Source organism: Mastomys coucha, unplaced genomic scaffold (assembly GCF_008632895.1).
Source record: "Mastomys coucha isolate ucsf_1 unplaced genomic scaffold, UCSF_Mcou_1 pScaffold16, whole genome shotgun sequence".
Classification (NCBI taxonomy): Eukaryota; Metazoa; Chordata; class Mammalia; order Rodentia; family Muridae; genus Mastomys; species Mastomys coucha.
The window spans coordinates 43,437,478-43,456,592 of record NW_022196898.1 but is presented as its reverse complement, the minus strand read 5'-3'; the positions used below and the strand labels follow the sequence as shown (position 1 = coordinate 43,456,592).

Sequence of the window (19,115 nt, the reverse complement as noted above, 5' to 3'; positions counted from 1 at the left end):
AGAGGCTCCAGGAGTCTGGGAGGAGTGGCTGTAAGAGGAGGAGCAACTGGGACTGAGTCATGGCAGGAAACAGGAGGGCGGGAGATAGCATATAAAGAGAGACAGCAGGCCTTGAAATTCACAGCGCAGTAGCAGCAGCCAGAGGAGCAGGCTTGCAGCAAGTGGTCCAGCCCCCTCAAGTCTAGATCTGCCTGTGACAACCATCTTCTGGGTGACCAGTGACCAGTTCTAGCCCCAGGATGGGGACCATATCCAGATCAGCCTTGATCTTGGCCTGCTTGGCTCTTGCTTCTGCTGCCTCTGAGGGAGGTGAGTCGGGGTGGGGTCAGCAGTTGCTTAGGAGCTTGGCTCCAAAGAGCTCAGCAGTTGGGTGATTGGCTTCCTTTGTATGAACATGTCACTGTGAAGTGGGGCTGGGGTACCTGAACCTTTAACCATGGAGGTGGGAATGGGAGCAGAATACCTAGAGGGAGCTGCTAAGAAACACAAAAAATGGAGTCAAACAGACACCACAAGGCAGGTGAGTTTACAGGGTGAGGAGCCTCCTGTCTGAACATGTGAGGAGGGACGAGAAGGCAACTGAGGAGGAAAAGAGGCCCTCGGGCTGCTGAAACTCAGCCTACCGAGCCAAAGAGCCTTGACTGGCTCACTCTGGTTCGAGGATGAGTTAGAGTCCATCCACATTCACCCCCTGTTATGCACACACACACACACACACACTGCTTTAAGTCTGAACCAAAGGAAATACCAACTCCGGACAGGATAGAGATGTAGATTCTTCCATGGATAGAGCCTGCGTCTGAGTAAGCTCCGCTTCGATGTCCTGGTTCCTAGGTTTGTGCCTTCAGTTCAGCTCCAGATGCCCCAAGCTCTAAGTCAGATGCCTAAAGTTGGCCAGTGAGATGGCTAGTATGTGAAGGTGCTTGCCAACAAGCCTGGTGACCTGTATTCCATCCCAGTAACCCACATGGGAGGAGAGAACTGATTCCCACAAGTTGTCCTCTGACCTACACGCATCACCACGGTGACACACTGGCCCACTCCACACATACACAAATAATAGTTTTCTTTTTTAAGAAACCTAAAATAAGCTGAGTAACTGGGGAAGGTGCTTAAACACTTGGCTGGGCATCCCACCCAAAGGCCTAAAGTTTTTTTTAAAGGCCTATAGGAAGAGGTTTGAAGAGAGGTGTGTCCTCGAACCCTAGAGAAGTATCAGAGCATTGGAGGGGACGGTAGCCACAAGCCCCATCCAAGGGAGATGCTGACAGGAATAGACCTCCCTTCCCAGCCACTCACTCGGGGGAGGCATGTCACACAGGTGGTTCCCTCACAGTGGTCTTTCCAGTCTTGGCCTCCACAGCCTCCCCATCCTTTGTCCAGGACCGGGAAAGGACCCTTCAAAACTGCCCCTGACTTGCTCTTTCTTCCTCCAGTCTTCAAGGTTTCGGACCAGAGAGAGATGAAGCCAGAGCACCTCTTCCAGCACCTCCATGAAGGTAAGAGAGCCTCGAACTAACCAGCCTCCTTAGCTCTCCAGGTCAGATGAGGACAGGAGCACTCGGGGCAATGTGGCGGTAGTATTTGTGAGGAACAAGCATGTGACTGGGAGGCTCTGAGTGTCTCCCCTCTTGCCTCTAGTAGGCTATGCAGCACCCCCTTCCCCCCCACAAACCCAGAAGCTCCGAGTCGACCACTCTGAAACGTCTCTGCATGACCCTCCCCTCTTTGAAGAACAAAGAGAAGGTGAGGCCACCCCAAAGCCCTCTCAGTTACCCTTGAGACCCCTAATCTAGTGTACTTCCTGCTCCTCAGGTGGGGAGGGGGGACCCCTACCCCGCTGTCTGCCTAGGATGCTCACAACTGCCCGTTCTGTAGTGCAGCCCCCTTCCTCTCCTGAAGACATCCCTGTGTTTGAGGAAGAGTGGTCCACTTTCCTAAACCCTAATGTAGATAAAGGTGAGTGCTTTCCCGCTCCCCCAGCCCACCCCACTGTGATGCTGACACTAGCCTAACCTCCCTCCCTTGTGCCCTCCCCCATCTTGCAGCGGGTCCCCCTGTCCCTCAAGAAGCCATCCCCCTGCAGAAAGAGCAGCCCCCTCCCCGAATCCCTATTGAGCAGAAGGAAAGTAAGTGACTGACTCTCTCCTCTAGAGCTTTCCTCCGGAGCCCAGAGCCTGGGTTGGAGGGTTGGGGGGAAGGAGCGGGGTATGGGACTCACTCTTGGTGAGCTCTTAGCCTCTATCTGTGCCACTGGTCTGGTCACAGCCCTGGGTTTGTTCTGCAGCACTAACTACATCAACTGGATGTGGTGGCACTGGCATGAACATCAGACCTTCAAAGGTTGTTCTTAGGCTGGACAGTGGTGGCGTATGACTTTAATTCCAGCACTCAGGAGGCAGAGGCAGGCAGAACTCTGAGTTCAAGGCCTGCTTGGTATATAGAGGGAGTTCCCGGACAACCAGGGTCAGCTTTACTGAGTTCAAGGCCAGCCTGGGACATATGAGTACAAGGGGAGGACGGACAGAAATGCTGCCTGTTCCACATTGTATTTCTTCTGGCCTCTCTATCAAGTTCCTTCATGCGTGAGAACTAGCACGAGCCTGTGTTTTAGAGGTACCCATCCCAACAAGCCTTTTGCTTACATATCTCCTTCTACCCCAGTAGACCCACCTGTCCAACATCAGGAGGAGATTGTCCAGGCCAGCCAGAAAGAGGGTGAGTGACCACACTGGTCTGTCTGCCCCCCACACCTCAGTAATGCTGGCCTGAGGGTACCCTGGTTGTGTAGCAGTCACCTGTCCCTTTCAGTGACCCTGAAAGTAAGAAGCCCAGAGAGCTTCTTGTTTCCCACATACAATCCCAGCCCTTTCTCTTCAACCCTGGGTCTTCCAATCCTCTCTGCTCAGCCAGCCTTAGTGGATTCCCCCTCACTGTTTTCCCTCGTTCTAGAGAAGCCACCCACCTTGGCGGGCCAGCTGCCTCCAGAGCCCCGGACTTGGAATCCAGCCCGCCACTGCCAGCAGGGACGTAGAGGTGTCTGGGGCCACCGGCTGGATGGCTTCCCTCCTGGACGGCCTTCTCCTGACAACCTGAAGCAGATCTGTCTTCCTGAGCGTCACCACGTGGTCTACGGCCCCTGGAACCTGCCACAGACTGGCTACTCTCACCTTAGTCGCCAGGGAGACGCCCTCAATATGCTGGAGACCGGATATTCCCGCTGCTGTCGCTGCCGCAGCGACACAAACCGCCTAGACTGTGTGAAACTTGTGGTAAGGGTTTGGCTGCTGCTGGGTGTGTGCGTGCGTGCGTGCGTGCGTGCGTGCGAGAGTGTGTGTGTGTGTGTGTGTGTGTGTGTGTGCGCGCGCGCGCGCCCCCACACCTCACCCAGGGCACAGACGAAGCACAGGTCGGCTGTGCTGCTTATTTACCTGCCTGGGGTCCTTTCCTAGCGCCTGGGAGGAGGCAGGAATATGAACAATTGGGTGCTGGGCTGACCCACCCCTCTCACTCTAGTGGGAGGATGCAATGACCCAGTTCTGTGAGACTGAATTCTCGGTCAAGACCCGACCCCACCTGTGCTGCAGACAGCGTGGGGAGGAGCGATTCTCTTGCTTCCAGAAGGAAGCTCCTCGACCAGACTACCTGCTCCGCCCCTGCCCCGTCCACCAGAATGGCATGACCTCAGGGCCCCAGCTGCCTTTCCCCCCGGGGTTGCCCACACCAGACAATGTCAAAAACATCTGTCTTCTGAGACGCTTCCGCTCCGTGCCGCGCAACCTCCCCGCTACTGACGCCATCCAGAGGCAACTGCAGGCTCTGACCCGGCTGGAGACCGAGTTCCAGCGCTGCTGCCGCCAGGGCCACAACCACACTTGCACATGGAAGGCCGTAAGTGGGCACCCAGCCACCTCGGGAGCCTATCTGCCTGCCCACCCAGCTCCAACCGCTGACTCTACAGCCATCCATCCACGTTCGTCTGCTTGTGACTGTCCATCAGTCCGTCCGTCCGTCCATCCGTTGTGTCTATCATCCAAGTCTGTTCACCTTGAGTCTTCGTGCTTCCATCCTGTCTTCATCCATCTGTAACCCCACACATGCATCTGTCTGCCATCCATCCGTCCAGCTATGGCCTCACCTGACCTTCTGTACCTGCTGGTTCAGCTCATCTCCAGTGGCCGATTAGGAGCCTCATTTGTGTTCCTCCCTTCTAACCTCCCCCTTTAGCCCCTGGGGCCTCCTCTCATAGCTGAAAGTGATAAGGTGTGGTAAGGAGGAGGAGCCAAGTAGCAGGCTTCTGACTTCTGTCTCTCTGGTCCACAGTGGGAGGACACCCTGGATGGATACTGTGATAAGGAGCTGGCTATAAAGACCCACCCCCACACATGTTGCCACTACCCTCCTAGTCCTGCCCGGGATGAATGCTTTGCCCACCTCGCTCCCTATCCCAACTATGACCGGGATATCTTGACCCTTGACCTCAGCCGAGTCACCCCCAACCTCATGGGTCAGCTCTGCGGAAATGGAAGAGTTCTCAGCAAGCAGTGAGTCTTCCCCAGATCTTCCTGACACTCTTGGCTATCCAGAAACCTCCCTTGTGGGGTACCCTTGGGGAGGACAAAATCATGACTTCCCAGTTCCATTAGAGTTGGGGTGGATCTTCATTTATTTTGAAAGTTTCACTCTGTGGTCAAGGCTGCTTTGAACTGGACCAGTCTTCTTGCCCTCATACTCCAAGTAATGGGATTACCCACATAAGCCACCCCTGACCCCAGCAGGCTTTGGGGTGCTGTGGAAGGAGCAAAGACCCTGAACTCTTCCTCCTCTTTCATACCAACCACAGTAAACAGATTCCTGGGCTGATCCAGAATATGACTGTCCGCTGCTGTGAGCTACCATATCCAGAACAGGCCTGCTGTGGTGAAGAGGAGGTAAGTGTAGAAGAAGCCGTGTCTCCAGGGAATCAGAAGGCTAGAATTAGAGGCTGCCCTTCTTAGTACCTCAAACCTGTTCACAGAAGTCAGCATGAGTGGAATAGATCACTTCTCAGAGTTCTAGAAGTCTTCCTTTTTGAGGACCTCTTGTCCCTGTCTCGGACCTCAAGCTTCTGGCATTTCCAGATGTACACATCTGTCAGGGACAAGGAATCCTGCTGTGGTAGGGAAGCTTGCAGTCTCTGGGCCTCCAGAGGGATCCAGTGGGCAAGCAGTAGAAGCTGACCAGAGGGTAGCCACGCCTAACCTTATTCCTGCTTTACATTACTTTCTCAGAAACTGGCCTTCATTGAGGATCTCTGTGGTCTCCGGAGGAACTCGTGGAAAGATCCTGCTCTCTGCTGTAACCGGGCTCCTGGAGATAAACAAGTCAACTGCTTCAATACCAACTACCTGAGGAATGTGGCTTTAGTGTCTGGAGACACTGGGAATGCCACTGGCCTGGGGGAGCAGGGCCCAACTGGGGGAACAAATGTCAGCCCCGCCCATGGGTCCAAGGAAGAATGAGTCACCCTGAGCCTCAGAGGATTAGATGGGGGAACCCCGCCCTACTCCACCCTCCTTGAACACTCATTACAATAAATGCCTCTTGGATTTGGCATCCTCATTGTCTTTAGTGCTCAACACACCCTCATAAGCTACCTAAGACTGGCCCAGTGGCCTGCTCCCACTGACTGAACAGAAGATGTTCCTCATGTGGTAGGACCAGAGCTAAGTGGCTTGACTTCACTTGTCATCATGACCTTAATCAAATATCTTAATAGAACTCCGCCCCAGTAGCTAGCTGTTGGGAGTCAAAGTGAAAAAGATGTAGTCTGTGTTGGGCCACCTGCCATTTTATTTTGCTGGGGATCAAACCAGCATCCTCACAACTAGTCACGTGTTCTACCACTGAGGTATGTCCCAGCCCAGGCTGCGGGGTCTCAGTGTGCGTTTGTGAATGTGCATATAGACACGTGTGCATATGCACACACATGATGTGGAGGCCAGAGCCTTCGCCTAGGCTCTCTCACTGAATCTGAAATTCACCAATGGATGTCTTACGGCGTCACTGGGTTCTGAGGACCTACGAGGATCCACCTGCCTGGGGACTTAACAGATTTGCACCAGCATCTCTGGTTTCCACTTAGGGGCTGGAGATCCTAACCAATGGTGAGCACTCACCATCTCCAGCCCAAGCCTGACACTTCTTAAACCACTTCTAATCCTTCTGAGCTCCCACTTTGGCTTATTACCAGTTTGCAGAACCGCTGTTTAGGATCATGTTAAGACTTGGGAAATACACATCTTAAAAACACACAGCCTCAGCCCTGCCTATTCACAGTCCAAGAACCTGTTTGTAGGTTTGACAAGTTGTTGCATAGGGTAGACAAGTTGCCAGTGTGTTCTGAGCAGGACAGGGCCTGAGTAAGGTGGGGTTGAACTTGAGGCAGCGTCTCAGCCCTGTCATACAGCTTCCATATTGAAGATAAAAGCCTACCTGGAGTTTCTAGTAGAGGATGTGCTCAGATTTGCTTCTGAAAATGTCCAGTTAACAGCCAGGCAGGCAGGAGGGCCATGCTCCCGGGCAAGAGGCCTGAACTCCAGCCCCGAGATGAACCAGAGATGGGCAGCGACAAGGACCCTCACTCAGCCTTGGACCCTGAATCCTAAGCCTCAAGGTTGAGGATGAAAGAATACTCCTGGGGGACCGGGTTCTCTGTGACCTGTGACCTCTGTGTTCTCTGTGACAGTACATGTTTCCAGAAACACAGACTTCCGAGTCCTAGTTCTGGCAGAGTGGGTGAACCAAGGCCAGTCATGGACCCTGGCTGAGATCCAAGGCACACCAGCCGCTTCCTGCCCAGCCACAGCCTTTTCTTTATTTTTTTGGTCAGTGGTTGTTCCTAAGCAACTCCTTAGCAGATTCTTCTGTCCGTCAGAACTAGGGCCAATAAGCAGGCGATGTCAGCCCATCGCCCTACCCCAGTCCCTGTCCTATAATCAAGAGCTCCGGTGTGCCTGCTCCTGAAGTCCCAGGCACTTCGCCCAGAGGGAGCAAGCTGGGGAAACTTAGTCAAACCTGTAGACATTTCTGTCTTTACCCAGCCATAGCTCAGAGCCAAATCACACAGTCCTGGCCACCATGTTCACAGTATGGGGACGAGACAAGGGAACTGGAAGGAATAAGTAAACAGCCAAAAAGAAGGCTGCAGTAACCAGGGCTAACATGGAAGTTCCATGTGTGAGCATCAGTAACTAGGCAGTGCCTTTGAACATCGAGCGGGCTACTGTTACCAAGGAAAGGAGGAACTGTTAAAATGGATAGCAATTAGATGTGAAAATAAACTATTAAGATAGAATTAAAGTTTTGGGGGGAAAGAGCGGGAGCGCAAGGACAGTGGCAACATTGGAAGGACTTTTAACCTCTTCCACGCGGAGGGCGCCTTCGTGCCTAATGGTCAATCGCAATAATAAATAATAGAGTAATAATAAATCTCTGTAAAAAAAAAAAAGAATTAAAGTTTTTGGGAGACACGGGAATCAGATCTGAAGAGATCTGAATTCCACAGACTAGTTAAAGCTTGATGGTGGGAGGGGGTGGGAGGGCGAGTCGATTAAAGATCACTGGCTGCTCTTCTTGAGGACCTGGATTCAATTCCCAACACACATGTAGCAGTAAATCCAGTTCCAGGTGATCCAAAACACACACGGACAGACACACATGCAGGCAAAACACCAATGCACATAAAATAAATCTTAAAAAAAAAAAAAAAAAAAAAAAAAAAAAAAAAAAGCTTAAGGGGCTGGGGAGATGGTACAGTGGCTGCGAGCACTGGCTGCTCCCAGCATCCGCATGGTGGCTCACAACTCTGTAAACGAAGTCGGGATCTGAAGCCCTCTCCTGGCCTCTGCTAGCAACAGACACTTACAGGCCTGCAGACAAAATACAGAACTAATCTTTTTTTAATTAACAATAGATAGATAGATAGATAGATAGATAGATAGATAGATAGATAGATAAACAGATATAAACAAGTTCAGATTTTGTTGGAAGGGATTGGAGAAATGGCTCAGAAGAAAATTAAGTTCAGTTCATAGGCCATAGAAAGGTCACATCTGCATGTAACTACAGATCCTGGGACCCCACTTCCTCCACCAGCACGCGCTACACACATGGCAGACATGTGACACACGAACAATGAGAATATTAAAATAAGCTGGGCAGAGGTGCCATACGCCTTTAGTACCAGCACTCAGGAGGCAGAGGCCAGTGGATCGTAGTGAATTTGAGGCCAGCCTGTTGGTCTACATAATCCTAAGACAGTCAGAGCTACATGAGCCCCTGTCTCAAAATTAATAAATACCTGCATGGTAGCTCACTATCAGCTGTAGCTCCAGTTCTAGGGGCTCCAGCGCTCTCTGTCCTCCAGGGATACCAGACATACATTTGGTGAACAGACATACTTACAGGCAGAACACATAAAAAAGTTAAATTACATCTTTTTTTTTTTTTTTAAGTTTTTCGAGACAGGGTTTCTTTGTATAACCCTGGCTGGCTATCCTGGAACTCACTCTGTAGACCAGGCTGGCCTCAAACTCAGAAATCTGCTTGCCTCTGCCTCCCAAGTTCTGGGATTAAAGCATGTGCCACCACTGCCTAGCTTGTTAAATTACATCTTTAAAACTTAAAAATGTGTGTGTGTGTGTGTGTGTGTGAGAGAGAGATTTCCAGGACAGTCTGAGTTATACAGGAAGTCCCTGTCTCAAAAACAAAAACAACTTAAAAGCACCATCCAGATGTGATATTATTTTTTTGTTTTTATAATTCATTAAAGCAGGACAGTGGTGGCACATGCCTTTAATCCCAGCACTTGGGAGGCAGAGGCAGGTAGATTTCTAAGTTCAGGACAAGCCTGGCCTACAGAGTGAGTTCCAGGACAGCCAGGGCTACACAGAGAAACTCTGTCTTGAAAAAACAAAAAATAAAAATAAAAAAATTCATTAAATTCATCTAAGCTACACTTATTCTACTAGATTTACCAGAAATTAGTTTTCTGCCTTCTGGGTACAAAGAGAGAGGATGGGGCTTCCATGACACCTAGCACACAGATCTTTGTTTCAAAATTAGATCTATGTTTAAATTTTAATTAGAATTTTATAATAATAATAATAATAATAATAATGGGGCTGGTGAGAGGCTCAGCGGGTAAGAGCACCTACTGCTCTTCCAAAAGTCCTGAGTTCAAATCCCAGCAAACACATGGTGGCTCACAACCATCTGTAATAAGATCTGATGCCGTCTTCTAGTGCATCTGAAGACAGCTACAGCCTATTTATTTATAACAATAAATAAATCTTTGGGCCGCAGCGAGCAGAGACTGAGTAAGTGGGGTCTACCAGAGCGAGCAGAGGTCCTAAAAGTCAGTTCCCAACAACCAGATGAAGGCTCACAACTATCTGTACAGCTCCAGTGTGTACTCATAGACATAAAATAAATAAACAGATATTTTAAAAAGTAATAATAAACATTGTGGCTAAAAAATGGCAACAATCATTGGAAGCACTGGAAAACATGGTGCCTGTGGAAGTGTGCTTATAGTTCAAAAACCTCCAACTAAAAAAGTTATCACTGAAAAAACAATGAAGCAAGGGACAATAAAATAACCAATAATAATAATATAAAAAGAAGGAGGAGGAGGGAGTGATGGCCCACACCTTCAGTCCCAGCATTTGAGAGGCAGACATAGGTGAATCTTAGTCCATCTGAGGCCATCCTGCTCCACAAAGTGAGTTCCAGGCAGGACAAGCTACACAACAAAACCCTGTTTGAAAACAAAAATGAGGAAAGAAAGACAGAGCAGAAGGGAGAATAAGAAAAAGGAAAGAGCCTTGAGACTTGGTGGTGTGGCTCAGTGGCATTGCATCTTGGTGAGGCTGCTGTTGACAGCCCGAGTACCATACCACACATAGCACAGAGCCCTGGCAACCGCCCCACCTCCCTACAAGGAGACATTGTAGTCAGTGCCTGAGCCTGATCCAATTAAGCCACTTCCGAAATTCCTAAGCACAGAATCTGCAATAACATTTTTCTCTTTCCATTTACTTGGTGTTGGGCTAATTAGCTACATACCAATAAATCACTGATCTCAAAGGAAACCTAATGAATGCTTCACATTCATTCATTTGTTATTTGGAGCATTGAAGGTATCTTTTAAAGTTCCTATTACTTTGAGACAGTTTAACTAGTTAAGCTAGGCTGGCCTTGAACTTTCGGTCTCTAGCCTAAAATGCCTAAATGCTGGGATTGCAAGCATGGACACTGCCTGGCTTTTTTTTTTTTTTTTTTTTTTTTTTTTTTTTTTTTTTTTTTTTTTAAAGATAGGGTCTCTTCATAGAGTCCTATCTGTCCTGAAACTCACTATGTAAACCAGGCTGGTCTCAAACTCACAGAGAAAAAAGCCAGGCTGACCTCAGCTTGCTATGTAGATAAACATAAACCCCTAATTCCTGCCTCTACCTCTCAAGTGCTAGGTCTATAGTGATGAGCTAACATGCTTGCCTGGCTTCTTTTTACATTGATTAGCCAGGCACAGGGGTGCACACCTATAATCCCAGCACTAAGGAGGCAAAGACGGGAGAGCTCTGTGAGTTCGAGGCCAGCCTGGTCTACAGAGACAGCCAGAAGTACATAATGATGGATGCATGGATGGATGGATGGATGGATGGATGGATGGATGAATGGATGGGTGAGTGTGTGGATAAGGAGGCTTTCCCACTTTATAACCTCAACTGGCCTTTGATTCACAAAGATCCACCTGTCTTGGCTTCCCAGATGCTAGAATTAAAGGCAAGCGCACTGCACCTACCTTGAGCCCTGCCCCTTCCACGCCCCACCCCTTCCACTATGCTGACTCTTTAAAATCTGTAGGAAATAAAACAAATGATGATGGTATAAGCCAGTCATCCAGAAATTCAAGAGGCTGTAACAGGAATATCTTAAGTTTAAGTCAACTGTGGCTACGAAGTAGAAAATTAAAATAAAAATAAATGTATCTCAAATATAAAAATGAATTGCCTTGACCAGTTTTGAATCTGTGATGTTCTTGGAGCTTGGATTATAGGCATGGACCACTGTGTCCAGATCATTTTCCTCATTATGCATCTTACTGCTAAAAACTTGTTCTTGTTTATTTTGTGTCTTCCTGGAAATTGAACCCTGGGGCCTCGGGTGCATACTAGCAAACACTATCATGGCACTGTATTTCTAGTGTTCAAATTGGTTCTTACTTATGATCTCTGTAATTTTCAGTTCCAAGAATTAACTTTTGCATGAGTGTATATATCATGGGCAAGCATGCTACCACTGAGCTACATCTCCATTTCCCAGATGTTTTCGCCCTATTTAAATTCACTGTGCAGATGAGATGGTAGCTCAGTGCGTCTATCAAGTGGCTAGCATTCTTAGGGCTCTGTGCTTGAGCCCAAGAATGGTGGGGCTCATCTATAATCCAGAGGTGGAGCCAGGAGGATCAGAAATACAAGGTCATTCTTGGCTACATACCAAGATCAAGGCCAGCCTGTGCTACATAAGAACCTGTCTTAAAATAAGTAAATTGGGGGTATCATTTTTTCTCCCTTAAACATTTTTTTATATGTGTGAGTGTTTTGCCTGCATTTATATACGTATACCACATGTGTGTCTGGTGCCCTTGGAGGACAGGGTTATCATGGCTCCTGCCTTTAGTCCCAGCACTTTGGAGGCAGAGGCAGGCAATCTGAGTTTGAGGCCAGCCTGGTCTGCAGCGTGAGTTCCAGGACAGCCAGGGCTACACAGAAAAATCCTAACTAAAAAAATAAAATAAAATAGAAATCCAACTTTGGTTACTCAGGAAATAAAGCCAATGATTGGATAAGGGAACCTCATGGAATTAAAAGACTTTGGGGAGCAAAAGAAACAGGAAAAGATAGCCTACAAGAAGGGGAAAAAATCATTGCTAGTTATACATCAGACAGTGGATTAATATCTGGAATAAGTACATGAAGAACTCAAGAAACTAAATAAGTAACCAACCCATCCAAGAAATGGGCTTATGAAATGAGCAGACCATTCTCAAAAGATGGAACACAAATGCCCAAGAATATGGAAAATGCTTAATCTCTCTGGTTGTCAGAGGAGTATGAGTCAGAACACGTGGAGCTTCCATCTCATCCTCGTCAGAAGGCCAGTCACTGAGAAAACAACCACCCACCAGCGTTGACAAGGATGTGGACAGAAAGAAATCTCACACACGGCTGGTGGAGCTGTGAACTAGGCTGGCCACTGTGGACATGAGGATGGAGATTTCTCAGGAAACTGGAAACAGGCCTTCCCCATGACACAGCTATTACGTAAGCTCATGGGCATTTATTTACACAAGTCACAGACATTTGCTCTTTGATGTTTGTCACAGTGGTGCCCAACACAGCTAAATGCCCAACAGCAGAGGAGTGGAGAAGGAAATATGGCATGTGTGTGTGCCCATGTGCATGGGAGGGCCACATGTGTGCTCATGCACATGGAAGCCAGAGGTTGGCATCAGCTCTCTGCCCCAAATGCTCAGTTAACCTGTTTTGTTGAGACATGGTCTCTCATTGATCCTGGAGCACATGGATTTACCCATGGAGCTCCAGTGACTTGATGTCTCCTGTCTCTGCCTCTCTAAAACTGAGATTACAGGCACAAACCACAGGCCTGGCATACATACACACACGTATACATGTACTTATATATACATACAAATGCACATACATATACATACACATACATATGCATACACACATATACATTTACATGTGCTAGAGATTCCGAGTCAGTTCTTCAGCAGTAGGTACATTGCCAACTGAGCCATTTCCCAGTTCCAACCTGTTTTTTTTTTTTCAACCATAAAGAAGAATAGAATCACGTCATCCTCAGGAAGGGTCAATGCAAACGGGAGACGACTGTATTGTTAGTGTCTCAGGAAGGTCAATGCAAACGGGAGACAACTGTATTGTTAGTGTCTTAGTCACTGTTCTGTTGCTGTGAAGAGACACCATGGCCAAGGCGGCTTTTTATAAAAGGAAGCATTCGATTGGGAGCTTACTTAACAGTTTCAGAGGGTGAGTCCATGATCTTCATGGTAGACAGCAGACACGCATGGTGCTGGAGCAGAAGCTGAGGACTGTACATTCTGTTTTACAGGTAGCAGACAGAGAGGGACAGAGACAGAGACACAGAGACAGAAAGAGACAGAGAGTCAGAGATAGAGACAGAGAGAGACAGAGAAAGACAGAGACAGAGAGAGAGACTGGGTGGGCCTGGCATGGGTCATGAAAGAAAACTTGGGACAAAGGGGACTACTGGGGGGATGGAGGGTGCGGAAGGGGAGCAGCAACATGCTCAACATTCAATATGTACATCCCCAAAAGCTTTTTTTTAAAAGAATGAGAAAAAACAATGAGATTGCCCGGTGTGGTGATGCACACCTTTGATCCCAGCACTTGGGAGGCAGAGGCAGGTAGAATTCTGTGAGTTCGAGACCAGGCTGACTTTACAAAGAAAGTTCCTTGGACACAGAGAAACCCTGTCTCGAAAAACAAGCAAACAAAAACCAAAGCAAACAACAACAATAACAATAAGGAGCTCTAGAGCTGCACCACTCAGTGCTTACCTGCGACCCCAGCACTTGAGGCCCAGGCAGCGGGACCACACTCAAGATCATTGACTATAGCAGGAGATCAGAGAGCTGGGTAGTGGATGGCTTTGCTCTCAACTAATCAGGAAGCTGAGGCAGGAGGATCACAAATCCAAATCCTCCCTGGGCCACAGAGCCGTTCTAGTCCACACCGAGCAACTTAGCAGGACCCTGTCTCAAAAATAAAGAGTGAACTGACTGACGCCGGAGGTGCTTTCTTTCAATGTGATGAACAGCATGCCAGAGCAGCTTAAGGAGGAAAGGGCTTGTCTCATCCTAAAAGGTCCAGGGTGAAGGAAATATGGGCAGGAACTGGAGTGGAAACCACAGAGGAGAAAGACACCTAGTTCTCAAGCTTGCTCTCTTTGCTTTCTTACACAGCCCAGGGCCACCTGCCCACGGCGGGCACTGCCCACAGCAAGATGGACCCTCCCACAGCAGCACTAATCAAGAAAATGGCCCACACACTTGCCCACAGGTCAAGCTGAAAGAGGCATTCTCTCTGTTGAAATTCCCTCTTCCCAGGTGACCTTGGCTTGTGTCAAGTTGAAAACTAAAGCCAAACCAACCAACCAGCCAAAAAAACTAGCCAAACACACACACACACACACACACACACACACATACAGAGAGAGAGAGACAGAGACAGAGACAGAGACAGAGAGACAGAGACAGAGAGACAGAGAGACAGAGACAGAGAGACAGAGACAGAGAAAGAGAGACAGAGACAGAGAGACAGAGACAGAGACAGAGACAGAGACAGAATCATTTTCTTAGAATTTCTAGTCTTCACCCAGTTAGCTAGTCCTGGTGTTTACCCGTGACTATTTAATATACAATTCTCTGTAATCCATGCTGTTCATCTTAGCTTCTGGAGACCTTGTGAGTCTGTTCTACGATCTATTATATCTACTATTCTTTTCTGGGTATTAGTTTGGGTTTGTTAATTTGTTTTGTATGGAGCTCCGACTGGCCTGCCTAGTTTTGACTGTGTCATCGGATGACCTGGAATTCAGGATCCTTCCTCCTCTTACTACCCTAGTGCTGGCACTGTGGCATGCAACACCACACCATCTCCTTTGCACCTTCTTTTCTTAGTGGGGCTGTGTCATGTTCCCCAGGCAACTTTATGTGCTCAATATTGCTTGTTTTTTTCTTCCTTCCTTCCTTCCTTCCTTCCCTCCTTTCTTTCTTTCTTTTTTCTTTCTATGTTGTCCAGGCTGATCTGGAATTCTTAGACTCACCTGATCCTCATACATTAGCCTCCCAAATAACTGGGAATACCGGTCCTTCATCTACTTCCAAGATCTTGTTTTGTGGTAGTTTGTTTTGACTTTGGTGGGGTTTTTTTTTTTGGTTGTTGTTGTTGTTTGTTTGTTTGTTTGTTTGTTTTTAATACTTTTGTTTGTTTGTTTGTTTTGTTTTTTGAGACAGGGTTTCTCTGTATAGCCCTGGCTGTCCTGGAACTCACTCTGTAGACCAGGCTGGCCTCCAACTCAGAAATCCGCCTGCCTCTGCCTCCCAAGTGCTGGGATTAAAGGCATGTGCCACCACCATCCAGCTTTTTTTAATACTTGTAACTCTTTTTTTTTTTTTTAAGATTTATTTCTTTTATGTGTATGAGTACACTGTAGCTGTACAGATGACCATGAGCCATCATGTGGCTGCTGGGAGTTGAACTCAGGACGGCCTTGCTTGCTGTAGCTGTCTACACACCAGAAGAAGGCGTCAGATCTCATTACAGATGGTTGTGAGCCACCATGTAGTTGCTGGGATCCGAACTCAGAACCTTCAGAAGAGCAGTCGGTGCTCTTACCCGCTGAGCCATCTCGCCAGCCCAAACTGTAATTTCTGAATAACTGTTGAACAACTATCTTCCTCTCTGGCTCCAGGAGAGCAGAGAACTGTTGTAGGAGTAATCTGCCTTCCCAGAGAGACATTGCTCGGTCCACTAAAAGATTAGTAAAGGAAAAAATTCAGACTAGAGAGATGGCTCAGTGGTTAAGAGCACCGTCTGCTCCTCCAGATGGTCCTGAGTTCAATTCCCAGCAACCACATGGTGGCTCACAACCATCTGTAATGAGATCTGATGCCCTCTTCTGGTATGTCTGAAGACAGTGACAGTGTACTCATAGACATTAAATAAATAAAATATTTTAAAATTTTTCACAAAAAAAAAAGGAAAAAAACTCTATTGCATCTAGCTCTGGCTAATGCTCAAAGAGGAGCTGGCCAAGAATAGGTTTCACTCACTTTTATACACTGTAAGTTTATGCACTTCACATACACTGATGTCCTTAAATCTCCCAGGTCCTGTCCCCAGGCTGCACTTCACAGAAGAGACTGTAAGTCTACACACTTGGGTAGGTAGGAGAAACTTACACAGCAAAGGCATTGCCAGGATTCTTAAGCACACTACTCTTGCTCTTCTTGAATAGTGATTACCCAAGTCCATCTTGCCCAGGCAGAGCTATGCTTCCCTCCTAAGAGCAGAGGTGACCTAAGGGCAGCCCAGACTTGGTGCTGTGACCCTGCGGTGTCCTCTTGAGCTGTTCTGCAGAGGCTTGCTCTTTGATGGCATGGGGCTAAGGGTCAGTTGTAAGTCAGGATCCTCTTGTTACTATGGGAATGGAGCCTAATTGGAGGTCAATCACCATTTATCAATGGCACGTAAACATTAGCAGAAGCTTTCTCAGCAACCCTAAACTTCAGTCATGGCACACAATTTTTAAATACACGTTCTAATCAGCCTGCTTAGTCACTCTTTACCTCTAGCCATCAGGGAGCAGTGTCCCTTTAGCTAAATTCTACTTTATGTCGCTTAGTAGTTCCTAAGAGAATTTATTAGTAAGTCATTTAGTGCATCAATTTTACTACTTGTTCCCCCTGCATCAAGACTAGTGTAATGTCCTAGCATCTCTCCCAGTGTCAGGCTCCTGAGTCAAAAGATGGCCCACAAGTGGGCCTGGAGGTGCACATTCTGTAATCCCAGCATTTGAGAAGCAGAAGCCAGAGGACTAACAGTTCGAGGCCAGACTGCACTACGAAGTGAAACCCGTTCAAAACATTAAGAATGAAATCAAGCAGATGTGCTGGCTCAAGACAGTAATCCCAGGACTCAGGAAACAAAGGCAAGGAGGATCGGAAGTTCGAGGCCAGCCTCATCTACTTTGAAACTAGCCTGGGCTATGTGAGACCTTCTCTCAACAAACAAACAAACAAACAAAAAAGCAGGTAGGGGAGGGGAACAGGATAGAAAATACTGAGGTGGGAACTAAAGCCTCTTCAGTGACATGGAAAGTTAAAGCTTAATTAGTCCTTTAGAAGGGCTTTGAGCTGGCCGAGGTGGCAACCCCATGGGTGTGGGATTTTTCTGGTTCAAGGAAGAGCTGCCAAGCAACATTACAGACTCTGCTGGGTCTGGGAGCTGTAAATGTGCATTGGCAGAAATCGACAGAATTATGAGTCTTTCTCCACAGTTCACTGGGTGTGGGAGAGAGGCTGGGGGATTAGATCAATCCAAAAACAAGGGCTCACGAGCTGGCTGCTTTCTCCTCTCAGACGAGGCACATGGAAGCAGTGCAGGGTGTTTCTCTTCCCAGTAAACGAACCCTGTCAGAGCTCCATGACTTGTCTTTTGCTTCTAGACCGAGGAGTATTCCTGGGTTTCAGCATCCATCCTAGGAGTGCTCCTAACTGATGAGTTGCCAGGGTTAGGGTTAGATGGCAGCTTGAAGGGAGTGTGTGAACTTCCTAGAAAGTAAAATGTGTGTGTGTGTGTGTGTGTGTATGTATATATATGTGTATGTATATGCATGTGTGTATGTATGTATGTATGTATGTAGTATGTATGTATGTATGTATGTATGTATGTTCATTTGTGATCTGAGGGGTCTGTGATCCAGGAACATGGGTCCACTAACTTGAAGTTTGACTCACTGGATCCAGGCTAGACTGATGGACAGAAACATCCTTGCTTGTCCTTAAGCCAGAGTGTGACACAGGCAGAGGGGAAACTTCAGGCCCAGAGGTTTGGGCCGTGTCAGCTTGAGGAAATTATTCGGGTCCGTGGGTGTTTAACCTTCTTAAGAAGGTTATAACAGTTAAATGAGCTGATAACACGTAAAGTTTATACTGGGCAAGGTACTTATGAACAACAGTGAGGAATCAGGGTCAGCATTCCTATACAAGAGGGGTTTTTTCCCATAAGAGACAGAAGAAGAAAGAGAGAGACAGGGTCTTGATTTGCAGTCATATTCAACTATCACTTATCTTTAGTTAGTTAATACTACTTTTTTAAAACTTATTTTATTTATATGAGTGCACTGTAGCTGTCTTCAGACACACCAGAAGAGGACTTTGGATCCCATTACAGATGGTTGTGAGCCACCATGTGGTTGCTGGGAATTGAACTTGGGACCTTCGGAAGAGCAGTCAGTGCTCTTAACTGCTGAGCCATCTTGCCAGCCCCTAGTTAATACTTCTCATTATTGGGACTGATGAGATGACTCAGTGCTAAAGAGCACTGGCTGCTCTTCCAGACGTCATGAGTTCAATTTCCAGCATCCTCATAGTGACTCACAAGTTTAGTCCCATGAGAATTGACATACTCTTCTGGTGTGCTGATGATGTACATCCAGACAAAACACCCATATACGTAAAACACATGTAAATATTTACATTTTTGTAATTTTAATTGTTGCTGGGTATTGATTATTCTAAGCCTCATTCTTCTTTTTTTTTCTTTTTTTTTTGTTTTTGTTTTTGTTTTTGTTTTTTCGAGACAGGGTTTCTCTGTATAGCCCTGGCTGTCCTGGAACTCACTCTGTAGACCAGGCTGGCCTCGAACTCAGAAATCCGGTTGCCTCTCCTCCCAAGTGCTGGGATTAAAGACGTGTGCCACCACTGCCCAGCCCTCGTTCCTCGTCCAAACATTTTTTGGTTGTGTTAACAATGGAGCATCTCTACCGCCTGCCCCAGGGACCCAGTGACAGCAGGGTACAGCATCACTGGCTGCCGAGATTCAACACATTCCCACAGTCGCCTGAACGGCATCTCTCCCCACTGCGCGTGTGCTGCATCCCCTTATGAAAGGCCAGTCTCTTCTCTCCCGCCATCTTTTTTTCCCTACCACCCTTACCTAGAGGGCTGATTGCTGAGCCCTCCATGCAACAATGACGTTAGCATAAACAGTTCCTGGATCCGAGGGAGTAACTGTTGAATGTCTGGCACCTCTCCGGTATTCTTGGAAATGGAGGTATTTCCAGCCAGTTTTTAAGGCTGTGCTTGGCACTTTTCACTGAACTGACCTTTTCCCTTGAGTGAGACTTCAGTTTTTCCAGCACGGGTTTTTCTCTCTCTCTCTTTGTAAATCCTAGTAGTAGGTGGACCATGTCTGTTTGGGCTTTTAGCCTTAGCCCCTGCC

The 19,115-nt window shown here is 47.5% G+C and overlaps 1 protein-coding gene across 5 annotated transcripts; it reads left to right on the top strand.

Moving 5' to 3' along the window:
• The first annotated feature begins 2 nt into the window (after window positions 1-2).
• Ecm1 (extracellular matrix protein 1) lies at window positions 3-5,595 on the top strand. 5 transcript variants are annotated; one of them, XM_031374839.1, is made up of 11 exons: window positions 6-309; window positions 1,437-1,499; window positions 1,645-1,746; window positions 1,879-1,959; window positions 2,049-2,129; window positions 2,665-2,718; window positions 2,953-3,272; window positions 3,517-3,891; window positions 4,324-4,544; window positions 4,844-4,931; window positions 5,271-5,595. In XM_031374839.1, the coding sequence occupies exons 1-11, from the start codon at window positions 240-242 to the stop codon at window positions 5,499-5,501; spliced, it is 1,686 nt and encodes a 561-aa protein (XP_031230699.1). In that variant the 5' UTR covers window positions 6-239; the 3' UTR covers window positions 5,502-5,595. The 5 variants fall into 5 exon arrangements, with proteins under 5 accessions (XP_031230702.1, XP_031230700.1, XP_031230701.1 ...); XM_031374838.1 differs by having other exon boundaries at window positions 8-309; window positions 1,642-1,746; XM_031374842.1 differs by lacking the exon at window positions 3,517-3,891 and having other exon boundaries at window positions 3-309; window positions 1,642-1,746.
• Window positions 5,596-19,115: the final 13,520 nt, after the last annotated feature.

Coding starts and splice junctions, on each gene's coding strand:
- Ecm1 (XM_031374838.1), top strand. CDS start 240: ATGGGGACCATATCCAGATCAGCCTTGATCTTGGCCTGCTTGGCTCTT. Junction 2,719..2,952: donor CCAGGCCAGCCAGAAAGAGG/GTGAGTGACCAC, acceptor CCCTCGTTCTAG/AGAAGCCACCCACCTTGGCG. Junction 3,273..3,516: donor TAGACTGTGTGAAACTTGTG/GTAAGGGTTTGG, acceptor CTCTCACTCTAG/TGGGAGGATGCAATGACCCA.